The following is a 15,447-nucleotide window of genomic DNA, read 5'->3' on the forward strand; positions in this document are numbered from 1 at the left end:
TAGTAATTCAACCAAAAACAGGAAACACACGGCCCAGGACAGCGTCTCTGATTTGAGCACACCTGTTCCTGTAATGATCCCGGCAGCAGATATTAACTCTACTGCAGCAGAAGCTCTGTGATAGAGGCATGGGCTGCAGTGTGGGGCTCTGGCTGTTGATCTCTCTCAGCTGTCTTTGGGGTATGTATGTTTTCCTCTCCCTGAAATACTCTGTTCGGATCATGGGGTTTTGGGGTTTTTTTGGTCAGATATGAAGACCTTTAGAAATCACAAACTGTGTGCCAGCCAGGTGGGCAAACTGAGTATAAATAGAAGATAAATGGCTCACAACTCCAAGCTGGATGCACAGTGCATCCCTAATATGCTCCTACCACCTGGGCTGAGGGAGGAGAGAATAAAAGATGATGAATGAACAGTGATGGACAAAGTGTAGCTGCAATAGTGAAGAACTCTACCGTATGTTTTGATGGGGTATTAATAGCACCAAGCAAATAATTTAGTACCAGATATGAATTGGGGTATGTGAGATAAAGGTCCTTGGTGGAGCATCTCACTCCCTGTGATACTGAGAGTGTCTTGGGTCAAGAGTTGCTGGTGGGCTGGGAGATGGTACTCAAGTAATAAAGCATGTATAAGGCAAGTGGAAGGGGACTGACAGTGGGGCAATGCCTGTTTTCTGGCTGCCTGGAGAGCTGTGGCTGGCTGTGGATGGTGTCGTGGAGATGGTGGTGTTCTAGACAAGTCAAAATCTACTCCCCTCACTTGTCAGGGAGTGAGGACCACCCGGACATAAGCAGGGCTCCTAGGTCCTCTCCTTCCAGCCTGATGGCAGTTACAGGAGGCTGCTGAGAAATCAGTTTTGGTGGCACAAAAGAGCTCAGAGAGGCCAGGGTCCCTAAGCAGAGCAACAGGAGCTGTGACTGATCCTGACCCTCCTCTTGATGCCAGGCTGACATCAGGTCCCCTTCTCTGGCGACACCATGTGTCCCTGCAGCCCCACGAGCCCTCTGCCACCACATCTGCACAATTGCTGGGAGCAAAACAAAGGGCTTGGCTGGGAAAACAGAGACCTTGGCAGAGCTGGGGTTTCTCCTCAGCTTTTCTGGCTCACTGTTACTAGAATATCTGCCTGTAAAATCCCCCTGGGATTTTCTGTCCAGCCAGCATGCCAAAAGTCCCACTGGCCCAATATCTGATGCAAGGGCTACCCCAGACCCAGTGCCATGCTTGTGCAGATCACTTGTTGTCTTCCATGACCTCCATCTGGGTTCCATCACAGATGATTCCAGAGCTCTTTACATCCTTCTCCCTGTAGCCTTGTTCCAGCTGAGTTGTCTTCCCCACAAAGGAGATGTTCCTTGCCTGGGCAGATGATTTTTCTAACATGATGTAAAAAGGGCTTTTCCATTTGGTAATGAATGAAGAGCCTAACCACTGTGCGTCAAAAAATATGTTTCTGAGAAAATACAGCATCTGTCTGTGTATTGGTCTTTCCAGTAAATGTATCAGCAAAAAAAAAGTGTGAAGCACTGAGTCAGCTGGACCATGGGGTTTCTGCAGGACGGCGACTGTGTCCACATGGCTGCTTCAACGCCTGGGAAATGTAGTCCACAGGGACAGCTCAGGAACTGCTGTGTTTTTTTGCCATAGAGGTGGAAAAATAATGAGTGATAGCACTCACTTGTGATGACAGCAGAGAGAGCGTTTGCTCTGTGGTTTTTACTGGAAACATAAGTGCCACAGGAAAGGCAGACACTGGGTTTATCTGAGCCTCCCCAGACCTGTTCTTCCGGGGTAGCTTCCTCTCTCTTTTCTTTTCTGGGGCAAACCCTCATTCTGATGGAAAGAAGTCAGTAGGAAACATGGGGGTGACGTGGTTGAGGTCCCTTCCATGCTCTTGCTGCTGGTGGCTGGCACTGCTCCCCACGCTGTTTCCTATGAAAACAAAGTTGTTTGCCCTGGGGGTGTGGGCAGATATGAATCACTGCCTTGCAGCCAAAGACAGGAAAGGGTTTGGGGGAGAAGTTCCTCCTGTATGCTCTCCAGGGAAGCCAAGTGGTCGAGGTGTTTTGGGATGGGTGGGTGGTCCAAATCTTTGTCCCACCATCCCTGGACATGCTTACACCCTCTTTGTAAGAGCATTTTTCCATGGCCATCAAGAAACACACCTGCGACCACCTTGATCAGGAGAAGGACAACCTGGGATTTACACCTGAACCCACACCTGAACCTGAATCCACTCTGTGGATTACTGGGGTGGGTCTGATGCCGTTGCTGGCTACTGCAGCTCCGTGGGCATCTGTACTCCTCTGACACAGCTTGGATGGGGGACGGTCACTCTGAGCTCCTCGTGCCTGCCTCAGCCCTTCTCTCCCCTCTCCTCCCAGACATGGGCCATGGAGTGAGAGAGACAGTGCTGGGCACTTTGGGGAAGGCGTCAATCTTGCGGATACCCCCTGAACTCCAGAACCTCACCTTGCACTTTGGGACAGCTGTGTGGAAGCGGGACACAGAGGACCCACAGAGGAAGCTTGTTCTCCTCAAGTACTTGGGCGGCAACTACACCAACTACATGAAGGGACGGACTCGCTTCCACGAGTTGGATTTCTCCCTGGAGATCCTGAACACCAGTCGGCAGGACAGGCAGCTCTACGAGTACATTGTCAGCAAGGAGTCGGAGGAGAAAGTCTGGCAGATACAGCTGGAGGTGTACGGTGAGACACACTGCTTTGGGAGGACCATGCTGGATGCTCCCAGCCTTTGGCAATGCTGGAAGCAGGTGTGGGAGGTGGGCAGTGGTTGAGAGGGGTGGGAGATGCCCACCCTGATGTCAAGGTGCTGCAGTGAGTCCAGGACCCTCTTGCAGCCCCGTCTGGGTACCCCAATAAGCCTTTGGGGGTGTGTAGACCATGTCTCTAATGCCATTTGCAGTGGCTCTGGGGCCAGACTGGTTCCTCTCCATCACCTGGGGATTTAGGAATGGCCAGAAGGATTTCCCAGGCAGGGACCAAGGCAACGTTTGCATCCTTCCCCAGCCACAAGCCTTTGCCCTTCCTCTTTTCTTTAGAGCCGGTGTCTGATCCCAGCATCCAGATCCTCAGCTGGGAGCTGGCCAATGGCAGCTGCACGATCACCGTCAACTGCACAGCAGAGCGAGGGGACAGTGTCTCCTACAGCTGGGAAGGCTGGGATGCTGGCACCTCGGGGCTCTGCACCCACAATGGAAGCCTCCTGCACCTCTCCTACCCCCTACAGAACTCCAGCATTGCCTGTGCCTGCACAGCCAGCAACCCTATCAGCAGGGGTGTTGTTCCCTTCAAGTCCTTTGAATGTAGCTACGAGCAAGGGGGTAAGTCGCCAAGTGCTGATGTGGCTCTCTCCAGCCTCTTGGTCCTCCTCTCACTTTGCAGGGGACTTTTTCATGCTGTTTTAGGCAGCCTCAAAGGAGCCTTTCACAGGGAAAGTGGCCCAGGGTTGCTCAGTCCTCCCTGTAAATGCTGGCCCCAGAGCTGTGGGTCCCACCTGCCTCCTCAGGCAGCACGGCCACCACGCTCTGGTGCTCAGATCTTATTTTAAGTGCATGACACTCATATGCTGGGCGGTCTGGGGAGGAGAAAAACCTCGGTGACAACTTTCCCTCCAGAGTCTCTCAGGGTAAAAGTCACACTCTCACCGGGGTTTTCTAGCACTCCCTTGTGACGTGGGGGACTTTTGCTGGGGCTGGGTGACATGGCGGCTGCCCCTTTCTCCAGGGAGCCAGAGGTGAACTCACATGGAACCTCTGCATGGAACTGTGCTGGGGCTTTCGTGGTGACTTGTGCTGAGAAACTATCTCCATGGAAAAAATGGTTGGGACTCTTGCTTAAGAAAGGGAGATGCTGAAATGAAACACCCTGGGGGGTTTGGGGTTTCTTTCTCATAATTTTGCCCCAACACCCCTTGCATGGTGGGACATCTCTGCACGGTGTCACCATTAGTGGCCCTTGAGCAGGGCCACCCCGGGTGCCTCCCTGTGCTGGGAACTGCAGAGCTCTGTCCCAGGGCCCCATTCTCATGCACCTGCCATGCAAGGCTGTTGTACACAGGAGCTGCCTCCCTGCAGGCCTCCATAAAGCCACTGGAGATGTTTTTAGGGTTTTGTCTTGCCCCAATCTATCCTCCAGCAGTTTTTTTGCTGACTGTTGCAGTCTGGTGGCAATTAGAGAGAGCTCTGCTCAAGAAAAGCATTTCCTGTCTCTTGTTTCCTGTTCTACCAAAATTAGGCGGTGAGATGAAGGCAGAATTTAGCAGCCTGTTCTGTTCAGCTCTGGGTGACCCTGGGCCCCAGGGCCAGTGGCTGACGCCCTCCCTTTTCTGTTCCCCATCCCAGGCAGCACTGGGCTGAGGATGGAGCACCTCGTGCTGATGGTGGTGGCGCCCATTGCCTTAGTGGTGCTGACCATGGCCTTCGTCATTGCTCATTTGGCCACACCTGTTGGTGAGTGCAGTGAGGGAGTGGTGCTGGGGCAGTTGGTGGTCCACAGGTGGGATGAGCCTTGCAGAGGGGACAGAAATTGCCCCCAGACAGGTCCAGCTAATAGACCAAGGGGCTGATCCCCATGGACACCTCATCTGCAGGGTACCCTGGCCTGTGGAAAGGAGCAAAATGTGTTTCTCCTGAAGCATAGTGTCAAGGGCACGAAGAAAAACAGCTTAAAAAAAAAAAAGAAAAAAAGAAATGTACCTGCATGTGTTCTCCAACACTTCACCTGGATTATGTGCATCTGAGATCACATCTCCAGGTCTCAAAGGGAACTGAATGATCCCAGCCCACATTCAAGAGAACATCATCTCTCAAAGTGCCTCAGCTGATCTTTGCCACCCCATCACATTCCCTGTGTAGTGACCAATTTGCTAATGTGACCTGTAGCGCCCAGAAATCCTCTGACCATGGCTGGGCAGGTGAGAGGGACACAGCCAGGTTCAGCCAGCAGGCACTGTGCCGCAGACAGACCCAGCATGGGCTCACCCTCACCGTGCCCTGGGGCACAGGAGTTTGATGTGGATTACAAAGTGCCAGGGTCCCCCCCAGTTCCTGCTCCCCTCTGATGTGATTATCCTCCCACAGCTGGCCAGGAGCAGGAGCAATTGTCACCTGCTGAGGACAGCACAGTGCACACCATCTACTCCCAAGTGCAGCGGGTGGAGGTGAGCCATGGCCATCACGATCTCAGCCTGTCTTGGTGCATGGGGAAAAATGCTCCTTTAGCGATGGAAAAACTCCTTCAGTGACAGGATCCTGAGTGCTGCAGCCTTCAGGGACTGTGGGCACAACCCTGCTGGGGTTTCTTGGGTGGGGGTCTTGGACAGCAGCACCCAAAGTCGCTGGTTGCTGCTGGGTCCCTCCTTACAGGTCTGCAGCACCCTCCATTGTGGGTTTTGGCCTCTGAGTGTCAACACAGCCCCATGGCTGGTGAGGCAACAGGTAAAATTAGTGACCATGGGGGACTGGGATGGCTGTGGACACCCCGGGGTCACCCATCCTTGCCATTGCAGAAGTCAGCCTGGCCGCTGTTAACTTGGGAATCATTGGGAATAAGTTTGGGTGCTGCTGATTCCCCAGCCCCCAGCATCCCAGGGTGGCTTTGGGGACAAACTGGGCATTTTTTCCCCCCTCTCCAAGTCCTGCTCAGTGCAAACCAGGGACGACGTGGGGGTAGAAGGAGAAAAGAGCACCTGTGGCAAGCCAGCTGCTGCTGCTGATCCTTCACTCTCCACATGGAAGCAGAAAGAAGTCCCCGCTGCTGAGCATGCCTCCTGCACCACCATCTACGCTGCAGCCACCGGTCTGCCCCCAGACACAGCCCTGGCTCCCAGCAGAGCCCTGCGCCCTGTGTGCACCCTCCCAGCAAAGCCACCTTCCCTCTCGCAGGTAAAGGGAGGCTGCCCTCCAGGACTGGGGCATCACTTGGGACACCCCGCAGCATCCCCCAGTTGAGATGCCTCACCGAACCTCTTGCTTCCCTGTTTTTTGCTACAGACACCAAGCCCTGATGTGGAGCCCAAGACAGTATACGCCAGTGTGATGAGGCCCATGGTCTGATGCCCAGCCCAGTCTCCAGCTCTGCTCACTGCACACTGACATCCCCATTCCCGGCTGGAGGAAACCCCTCTTGTCCCTGGGGAATTGGGGCAAAACCCTCTGGTACACGCCAACACCCACCACAGCTGAGCTGGGGCGATGCCAATGCGGAGGTGAGGGACAGCGGAGCAAAGAACAGGGCTGAAGCAAAGCAAGAAATCTCACCAGGTTGTGACTAAGGGCAGCCAGTGAGATGCTGAAGCACCAGGAAAGGGTAGAGGGGCTCTGGATATGACCCTGCAGCTCCGCATGAGCAAGGGAGAGAGAAACAGCACCTTGGAGAGGATGTCTCAACCCATCAGCACTGTGGTGCAGCACTGGGAAGCATAGCCAGAGCAGATTTACATTCCAACTTCATTGCTGCCCTGTGGGTTTTCACCTTACAGTCTTATCCTGTGGCCCCAGGTTCACTAGAGGGAGCTCATTGCAATGAGTGGCACTTGTGACTCTCAGGGATATGGGTTAAATGACAATGTAGAAAAATCAGAAGTGAATTTTTTTTTTGACATCTGCTCCACAGTTGGTTATGAAACTCCTGGGTTTTGGCCAAAGTGGTGAAGAAAGTTTTGCAATCCCCTCAGGGCTGAGCCCTGCACCGGGGGCACCCGCAGCCCCTCACCCATGCCCGGGGCAGCAGCCACGTCCCACTGCACTTTTCCATCTCCATCACACGAAGAGACAAGGATCTTCCAGGCGGACCATTTAAAGCTGAATTTCTGACTGAGAAGGGGCATGCAGCCCCTGCCTGGCCACCATCCTCCTCATAGCATCTCCCATCTTCCCTTTGGAAATATCCAGTGTGGGGATGCTGGAGGAACCTGGATGTGAGGGATTTGGGCTGTCAACTCTTTCCAGCCTGCCCTCAGTCTGAGCTGTTTCATAATCCCAACATAACTTGGCTCATACAGCAGATCTGATTTTGTGTGCTGCTACTAAGGGAAAGGTAAATAAATTTATAGTAAAGTCTTTTGGAAAGGTTTGCTGGAGGTGTGTGTTAGGGGTTGGATCAGGCCTTGGGGGGAAGAGAAATCAGTGTTTTGGCACATCACAAGCTTCCTCCTTTTCTCACTACAGAAAATCAGCTGAGCTGCTTCATTGGAAAAGTCTACCCACAAAATGACCACTTCCCCCAGGGGCATAGACAGGTCTAGAGAAGATCAAGGTCACTCTTGTCCTTATGACTCTAAAATGGTGTAAAAGCTCCAGTTTCTGTGACTGGCACTTAGTGCAGGATGGAACTGGTCATTGCAGAACGATTGGACAGGTCCTTGACCCTGCGTGGTGCCATTGGGATGTGCCAGATGTCAGATACTAAATATAGAGAAGAGTTTACACAGAGGAGAATTGAGCCACAATGACGTGGACACACTGAGCTCCCATGTGATGATTGGAGGAGGTAAAGTCATCTGCAGGGTGGTTCATCCCCCAGGGTGTCTCTTATCTCACCCCACTGCCAGGCATTGCCAAAGAGAGGAACTGTTTTTAGTTCAGGAACAATGTTAGTGCTTTACTATTGTGAAATGAGGCACTTGTCTAGGCTCACCAAGATCCATAGACCTCGCCTCATCTCCCGTGGGCTCTCCAATATTCCCCAAGGCTCTCCTTGGCTCTGCAAGGACACCCAGTACTCCCAAGGACTTGCCTCAGTTCCCCAAGGCTCCCCAGTCTTCTCCAGGGCTCGCCTCAGATCTCTCAAGCTGCCCAGATCTCACTTTGGTTTCCCAAGGCTCCCCAGAATTCCCCAGGGCTTGCCTTGGCTTCCCAGGGCTCCACAGTCTTTCCCAAGGCTCGTCTTGGCTCCCCAAAACTCTCCAGTCTTCCCCATGGCTTGCCTTGACTCTATGGGGCTCCCCAGTTCTCCTGAGGTCTTGCCTTGGTTCCCAAGGGCTCCCCAGTCCTCACTAGGGCTCTGCTCATTTCCCCAGGGACTCCCAGTCTCCCTCAACTGCCACACTTGCCTTTGCTTGGAAATGGAGTTTTTCAGCACGTACCATGGAACTTTCCTCCTCGTCATACCCCTTCTGTCACGAGACTTGGTGTCACCCCCAACAGACAAAGCGTGTAGCTTTTCTCCACCCATCCACCGCGGAAGGGAAAGCTGCACAGGCGTTTTGTCTTCCTCTTGCTGCCACAACCTGTAGTGAATATTCGGGTGCAGAGAACCCCTCTGAGTGCATTGGAGTTGATGGATGCTTTGCAGTGCCTGTCACTCACCCTCCTCCTCCTCCATCAAGCAAGTAAGTGCAAGATGCTGATTTTTCCCCTCGGTGGTGGAAGGGAAGGAGCCCATGAAGAGCTCAGGGTGGTTTAAGGGACTTGAGAGAGAGCGGAGACAGGGCTCATGCATGCAGGACCAGCACCTCTGGGTGCAAGTGCAGCTCTACAGGGATGCAGTTGTCCAAAAGAAATTGGGAAAACTGGTGTGAAAGGTGCTCAGCAAGATTCAGTGCTGGCCTCTCATGCAGTCCTCCTCTGCTAAGGCGTGAATGTGTCAGGTGTCTGCTCTGGCCTGGTTTCCATCCAGTTGCTGTCAGATGTGTCCCAACTGCTGAGTTCTCTATTCTGCTCCATGTTTGTAGTCTGCACCCTGCATGTTATCTCTGAGTTTTCCGTGGTTTTGTGGTTTTGTTGTGGGGTATTTAGGGCTGTTTGAAACAGGAGGCACTTTCTACCTCTTTTCAGGCAAGTTGTAACAGGCAGAGATGGTGGCTCTGCCCTGGACCCTTCCCTGCATCCTTGATGAGGGTTTTGCTGCCAAATGAGCCCCTCAGCTGTTTTATCTACTGTTCCAGCAGAATTTCCTTCAACTTTATCTCCCCAGCCAGTTTTTCCTTCTCTGTGGCCAGAGATGCCTGTTCTTGTTGTCCTGGGGGCATCCGGGCAGGGGGGGACCAGAAAGGCAGAACCCCTGGGAGAGGTGACAGCCGCAGGGTCTGGCTGAGCCAGGATCAGTTTCCTTTCCAGGAACTGGGGAGAAAAACTCCATCCCCCACCCAAACAGGGAGGAACTGCTTTATTTGAAATGGGAAGTATCCAAAATAAGAGATAAATGTCTTCCTCTTTCTCTGAAGAAGGGAGAAGAAGCTGCATATTTGGGGAAGAAGTCCCCTATTTTCTTGCCTCCTCATGGAGGTGAGCTCTGCTGGGAGGACAGGCTGAGAGAGCTGGGGTGTTCAGCCTGGAGAAGAGAAGCTCTGGGGAGACCTTCGTACGGCCTTTCTGTACTTATAAGAAATATAGGGACAGATTTTTTTAGTAGGATCTATTGCAATAGGACAAAGGGTGATGATTTTAAACTAAAGGAGGGGAGATTCAGGCTGGACATGAAGAAGAAATTGTTCCCACTGAGGGTGGTGAGACCCTGACCCAGGTTGCCCAGAGAGTTGGTGGATGCCCCATCCCTGGAGACATCTCAAGCCAGGCTGGACGGGGCTCTGAGCAACCTGAGCTGGGCGAAGATGCTCATGGCAGGGGTTGGACTGGATGAGCTTTGAAGGTGCCTTCCAACCAAAACCATTTTATGATTCTGACTTTACCGACAGCTGAGTAGAGGTGCTTTGTGAGAGAGCATGTGGGGCTCTGGCCTCTGTAGATCAGACTGTCCATGGCATCATGCTGTGTGATTGCAGTGGAACCAGGCTCTTTTTAGCTGAGGACCCTTCCCCAAGCCCTCCTGCCTTCTCCACTAGCCAGCCCCAAGCTTGGCTTCTCTCCTTAGTATGCTCCAGTGTCAGGGCTGAGGTGACCAGGGCTGTGGGCAGGTCCGTCACCTTCCACCTCCAGAACCTGGATGGAAACACCGTAGCCTGGAGCTTTCACCACGATGTCATAGTGGCCGTGAAATTTGGCAGTCCTCCCGAAGCTCTGTTTTTTGATGACAAGTACAAGCCACGCTTGGCCTTCCCCAAGAACGGCAGCGCTCTCACCATCTCCCAGCTGAGGATGGGCGACGCTGGTACCTACACTGCAAAGACCACCACGGGGGCAAAAACCACCTTCACTCTACACGTGTACAGTAAGCGTCTCTTAGTGTTGGCATTTTTTTTTTATGCTTTGTGCTAAATATGGGGGTCAAGGTTTTCCTGACAGTCCCCCACTTCCCACAGGAGAGCTAGTGGTGCTGACAGTGACCTGCGCGGTGCAGAACTGCTCAGCCAACAGCTGCCGCTACGCCTTGCGCTGCACTGCATTGGGGTCTGGCTATGGCAATGTCTCCTACGGCTGGAGCCTGGGAGGGTTGTGGAGCGAGGGGCCCACGATACTGGTGGAGGAGTCACCCCCAGACAAGCTGCTGCTCACGTGCATGGCACAAAACCCCGTTAGCAGCCACAACACCACCGTGGTCTCACCTGCTGCCCTCTGCTCAGGTAACAGCTGTGGAAAGGTGTGTAGATGGGTGGTGGGGATGGGCCATATCCTGCTCCCAGTGCCTCCAGCTCTCCCCTGAGCTGCACCTTCGTGTGCAAAGAGAGAAGCCCAGACCTCTGGCAGAGGCACTTACTGCTTTTCCTGTTCTCTCCCCTCACTGTGCCGTCAGAAAACACAACCCACCCTCCCATCACTGGTGAGCTGCCAAACTGCCTGTCTGTGTCCAGCTTTGCTCCTAAGTGTCTGAGTCTGCCCAAGCCAGGAAAGAGTGCCTAGGGCCCCAGATCCCTGCACCTGTGGAGGCGGGAGATGGGCAGCTCGAGACCAGCACAGTCCGTCTCCTCCCGAAATAGCTCACAGGGGATAGCCAGGCTTTCCGGGCAGTGGGCTTAGCATCCATGCATGTATTTGTCACCTGGGGAATCTGGGGAGGGAAAGTGGGTCCCCATTTCTAGTTTGTCCTCCAAAAAAGTCCCAGCTTGGGGTGGGAGCATCAAATCAATTCATGCAACAGAAAGGCAAAGCCAAGGATGGGCTTGAGGTGGGACCGTGGTTCTATGTATGTTTGCTGCCCCAGCCCACTGGGGCTTTGGCCCTCCAAAAGCCACTCATGAGGTCCCTGGAGTGGAAAGGGACACCAAAATGGGTAGTGGTGGAGGCGCTGGCATGAGAGTCTCCCAGCTACTGCTCTGTCTGCAAAGCCACTCGTCCTTGTGCAGTGTGTCGCCTCCTTTCTGCATTGGACCATGTTATCATGAAACATGGGTCTCTGTAAAGCAGGGAAGGGCTCAGCAGGGGTGTTGGAGCAGAGACATGCCTGTTTCCCCTGCTCTGATGCCAGGAAGAGGCAGATGTGTTTTGGGATGTTGCTGCTGGATTTTTCTCTTTCAAGGCACCTACTCCAGCAGGCAGGCTGGAATCGTGGCCACAGCGGTGACCGGAGTGGGAGTGCTTTTAGCAGTGGTTATCTTCTTGATCTACTGTAAATCCAAAGGTGAGCTGCTTCCCATGCAGGTTACTGTCCCTGCAGACCTAGTGAGCAGATGGGACCTGAGTGGGGAAGACACAGCCAGCCCCTGTGCCCGGGCACCCGCGGGGTTGAGGATGCTGTGTGGGGTTCCCTTGGTTGCTGCTGCTGACGGGAGCCCCGTGTTGCTTCTCCCCCAGGCTGGAAGAACTTCCATTTGCCTGCAGTCGAGGCTACGAACACAGGTAGGAGTCTGAGGCTCTCCCAGGCATTTTTCTTCCTCCCACTTTTTCCTGATGGGAACAGCCTGGTCACATTTAAGATCAGGAGGGAACTCATCCATCACTGTGGCTTGGTACCAGAGCATATCCCACCTTACGGGGCCCCGACACCTGCCTATGCCCCTACCCGGCACACACAGAGGTGAGTGAAAGGGGATGATCCAGGCGATGCCATGGTGGCTGAAGACGTGCTCTCCCCCAGTCTGTTGCTGGAAAACTTCATGCCAAACCACCAAGAAAGAGCTGAGAGTGCAGCCATGATGTCACCAAAGCAAGAGGGAGTTTGAGAAAATATAAAGCTGGCAAGAAACAACTGGAGACATGTAAACAAGCGATGAGGGGCTGTGCAATCCCACATCGAGAACCAAGCCCCGTGTAGCACCACGCACAGCTCGAGCAGCTGTCACCAGCAGCCCCTACCGGAAACAGCTGCTGCCGGGTGTCACTGGCTCTTGGGGACAGAAATCCAAGGCTCCTAGGAGAGGTGGCACAGCACAACGGTGGCCGTAGGGACTGAAGAACACCCTTGGCATTGCTTTAGGATCTGCTCCAGTAGGCTTGGGGGTTCAGTGTATGAGTCCAGCTTAGAAACCCAGTGGAAGAAGAAACCCCTGGACTGGTTCCCATCTCCTCTCCCTGATGTTCAGGACTGTTTTGTGATGGGATACGCTGTGCCCATCACTGCTACAACTAAGCCAATGCCAAGCAGAGACCTCACTGACTTTTTTGGGGGTTTTTTATGTGCATGTTTTGTTGTTGGCATAAGCTGAAATAAAGCTGTCTTGAATGGGGGAGTTCCTGCCTCATGTTTTGCATTTGCATGTGCCTGAGCAGGATGTCGAGGAGCACCCAGCACCAGAATCAAGCTCTTTTGTTAGGAACCACGGGCAAAAACCTCTCCCTGAAGCACTCTTCTCTGCATGGGCTGAAACCTGCGTGGTTGTTCCTCCGTGGGGCTGGCAGCAACACTTCACATGAAAGGCACTGAAATATTAATCAAAAAATGGGATTATGAAGGATTTAAATCCTCTCTCCTCACTCTGTTTGATGAGCCAGAGACCAACCTGATGCCAACATTTGCTGCAATGGTGGCAGTATATGAAGGAAAGACAAATTCATATTACCCTTCAAAAGCAGATGGGGATCTTGTATTTATACATAAAAACCTGATTTTTACTAGCAAGTCCTTTTTAACTGCTGTCCTTTGAGCTGGAAGCAAGAGCCTCACTCCTGCAGTGGCCAGGGCAGGACAGACAGTGGGATGAAAAGCAACGATCCCCTCGACCCAGACCCACAGCAAACACCTCCATCAGCTCTTAGGGGCTGCAGCTCCTGCAAAGCTGGGCTTTTGCCTGAGCTCAGCACACTTTAAGACAGGATTCTCTCCAGCCCTCCGTGAGGAGCATCCCAGCAGCACTGCGGGTCATCCAAGGGATCCATCACAGCCCCTTCCCAAATGCGGCAACCTGACCCCTCACTGACCCTCTGCTTTTTTCTCCTTGCAGATGCTGGAGCAGGGTACTTGACAGTGTACGCCCAAGTCGGCCCTTACCAGGAGGTGAGTTCGCCCAGCCTCAGCCCCATCTTCCAGGTGTGTGGCTGGACCAAGCTGCACAGCCAGGGGGTCCCCACATGAGACAGGGTTCACCTGGGGAGGAAGGACAGCAGGTGGACAGCCCCAGGCTTTGTCTGTTAGATCCTCCTGGGAAGGTAAAGGGACACATGCCTGTGCGGGGACTTGCCCAAAAGCAGCCAGCACAACAACCTGCCTGCACGTCGTGGTGCATCACCAGGGTTTCCGTTCCCAGCCCCACCAAACTTGGTTTCTTTGGCCCACCCAGGCTTTAAGATCCCCTGGAAACACTTTTAAAAATCTTTTCCCCAGGTGCACCTGTGGAGTTGCTCTAAAGCACAGCAAGACAACTCAAAGCGGACTCTGGCCTCTGGTGTAGAGACCTCCAAAACCATCTATTCCACCATCCAGGCTCTGGCCCAGGTGAGTTCGTGTTTGTGGCCATCTCCCCTGGAGGGACTCCAGCACCAAGGAAAGAGATGCACAAAACCTCAGGGTGAGAGCCATAACCACTGAAGTGAGGGATGGGGACAGATGGGTCTTCACTGGGCTTTCTCAGTGTCCAGAGTTTCAAGCCAAGCCCATGGATCCCTTCCCTCTTGCCAGTGGAGGGGTTGGCTACCATGAGCACAATCAAAGCTTTTGTCCCTTTGCAGTTGCAGACAGATGATGAGAAGATGAGCAACAGCATGCTGGGGTGCCAGAAGCAGGATGAGAAAAGCCCCTACTCGTCAGTCTGCTAACCAGATCCTGCAGCACAGCCCTGGCACAGCTCCAGTGCACCCGTCAGCCTGCTCTGAACACGGTGTTCTGCTCCGCTGGGTCCCAGCCTATGGGACTGCAGCATCCTCCCGCTTCCCTCCCTATGGCTGATGTCCCTGTTTTGCTTGCTGGCAGTGGTCCTTGACCATTGATGTAAGGATGGAAGTGCAGGCTTGTCTGGCATAGAAGCTTTACCAGTGTTTTGGCATCCCCATGGGGTCTGGGCTCATTTTTCTGCCCTCTCTGACCAGACCAAGGAACATGGACCAAAAATGTGGTTGCAAACCCAGCCCTCTCAGTGCAAGGACATGAGCCGATGCTCCTGCAATTCGCTCTGCAGCACCTTGCACTGCGGAGCCTCCAGACAAGAGGACAGCAAAACTTGAGGAGCTTCTTAAAGTCCTTTTAAATAACCTTCTTTTTGCTATACTTTTAAACTTGGTAAATACTTTGACTCCTGTGGTTGCTAAACCAAGAGAAAGCAAAAATAACACTTGGTGGCAGAAAGCTGCAGAAGGAAACACGTGCCTTTGCTCTGGCACACACACACGGCTGCTGCGGTTTTGGTGCTGCCGGCTGCTTCCTCAGTGCTTGATGATGCTTCCCTGGTGCTCATTGCTTCTGGGCCTGCCATGGACCTTCGGAACCTCGCAGCCCTGCACCATGCTTCAGCATCACTTTATGCTGTGAATGCACTTGTGGTCCTCGGGGATGCTGCAGGGCCACTCTGGAGTCTGGGGACAGGAGGTGGTCCAGGCTCAGGGGAAAGCAGGACAAGGAATGTGGCTGGTGCCATGCTTCTCCATTCCTTTGATGTGTTTGTATATGAGGCCTTTATTCTTGGATGAAATATTTGGATGTGAAGTGCTGTGGCTGCAGTGAGGTGGCTTCCCAGCAGACCTTAAGGGAGGAGAGCAGGTCTCTGAGCCCTGAGTGATGCAGAGATGCTGCACAGGGTGGTCGTGGCTGCGTACCAGCAGGATCTGCCTGGGTTCACTCTGAGCTGGTGCCCACAGGGACCTGGGTTCCCGGACACTTCCCCACCCACCCTTCTCCCCTGTCCTGCCCAGACCAGTCAACTGATGAAAACACACACATTGGCATCAATTTTCCGGCGCTGACAGACAGACAGATGCTGCCCAAGTGGTGATGCCTCTTCCCGTGCATGCTGCTTCCCCTTGCTCTCTGTCTTGTCTGTGCAGATAGTAAATTATTCAGGGGTGAAACCAGAGATTTCTTTGAAGTGCCTGGCACAGGAGACCCCTCTAGGAGCTACTGGAATAAAAATGCAAGATGCATCTGAGATCAGTTTCTGTCTGCATATTATTTTGGGGGAAAACAGTCATTTACTGACAAGCCCGTGGAGTAATTTGTT

General features: G+C 53.3%; 2 protein-coding genes and 1 long non-coding RNA gene across 11 annotated transcripts in view; 2 read left to right on the top strand and 1 right to left on the bottom strand.

The window, feature by feature from the left end:
- The window catches only part of LOC102083581 (uncharacterized), a 33,473-nt gene extending 25,219 nt beyond the window's left edge, over nt 1-8,254 (bottom strand). Inside the window, exon 1 of the long non-coding RNA XR_010468321.1 lies at nt 8,113-8,254. This is a non-coding gene — a long non-coding RNA (uncharacterized LOC102083581). The remainder of the gene's footprint in view (nt 1-8,112) is intronic.
- On the top strand, nt 9-7,098 carry LOC102083705 (signaling lymphocytic activation molecule). Its single transcript, XM_021282823.2, has 8 exons — nt 9-180; nt 2,388-2,714; nt 3,068-3,349; nt 4,370-4,477; nt 5,108-5,187; nt 5,393-5,464; nt 5,663-5,911; nt 6,020-7,098. Exons 1-8 carry the CDS (start codon nt 129-131, stop codon nt 6,080-6,082), a joined length of 1,233 nt encoding a protein of 410 aa, XP_021138498.2. The 5' UTR covers nt 9-128; the 3' UTR covers nt 6,083-7,098.
- LOC102083885 (SLAM family member 7) lies at nt 6,925-15,375 on the top strand. 9 transcript variants are annotated; one of them, XM_065042712.1, is made up of 10 exons: nt 6,925-7,064; nt 8,047-8,358; nt 8,804-10,136; nt 10,228-10,488; nt 10,659-10,685; nt 11,382-11,483; nt 11,657-11,701; nt 13,243-13,295; nt 13,623-13,733; nt 13,967-15,375. In XM_065042712.1, the coding sequence occupies exons 3-10, from the start codon at nt 9,734-9,736 to the stop codon at nt 14,051-14,053; spliced, it is 1,089 nt and encodes a 362-aa protein (XP_064898784.1). In that variant the 5' UTR covers nt 6,925-7,064; nt 8,047-8,358; nt 8,804-9,733; the 3' UTR covers nt 14,054-15,375. The 9 variants fall into 9 exon arrangements, with proteins under 9 accessions (XP_064898784.1, XP_021138500.1, XP_021138501.1 ...); XM_021282825.2 differs by having other exon boundaries at nt 9,840-10,136; XM_021282826.2 differs by having other exon boundaries at nt 9,905-10,136.
- Nucleotides 15,376-15,447: the final 72 nt, after the last annotated feature.

This window comes from Columba livia, chromosome 28 (assembly GCF_036013475.1).
Source record: "Columba livia isolate bColLiv1 breed racing homer chromosome 28, bColLiv1.pat.W.v2, whole genome shotgun sequence".
Lineage (NCBI taxonomy): Eukaryota > Metazoa > Chordata > Aves > Columbiformes > Columbidae > Columba > Columba livia.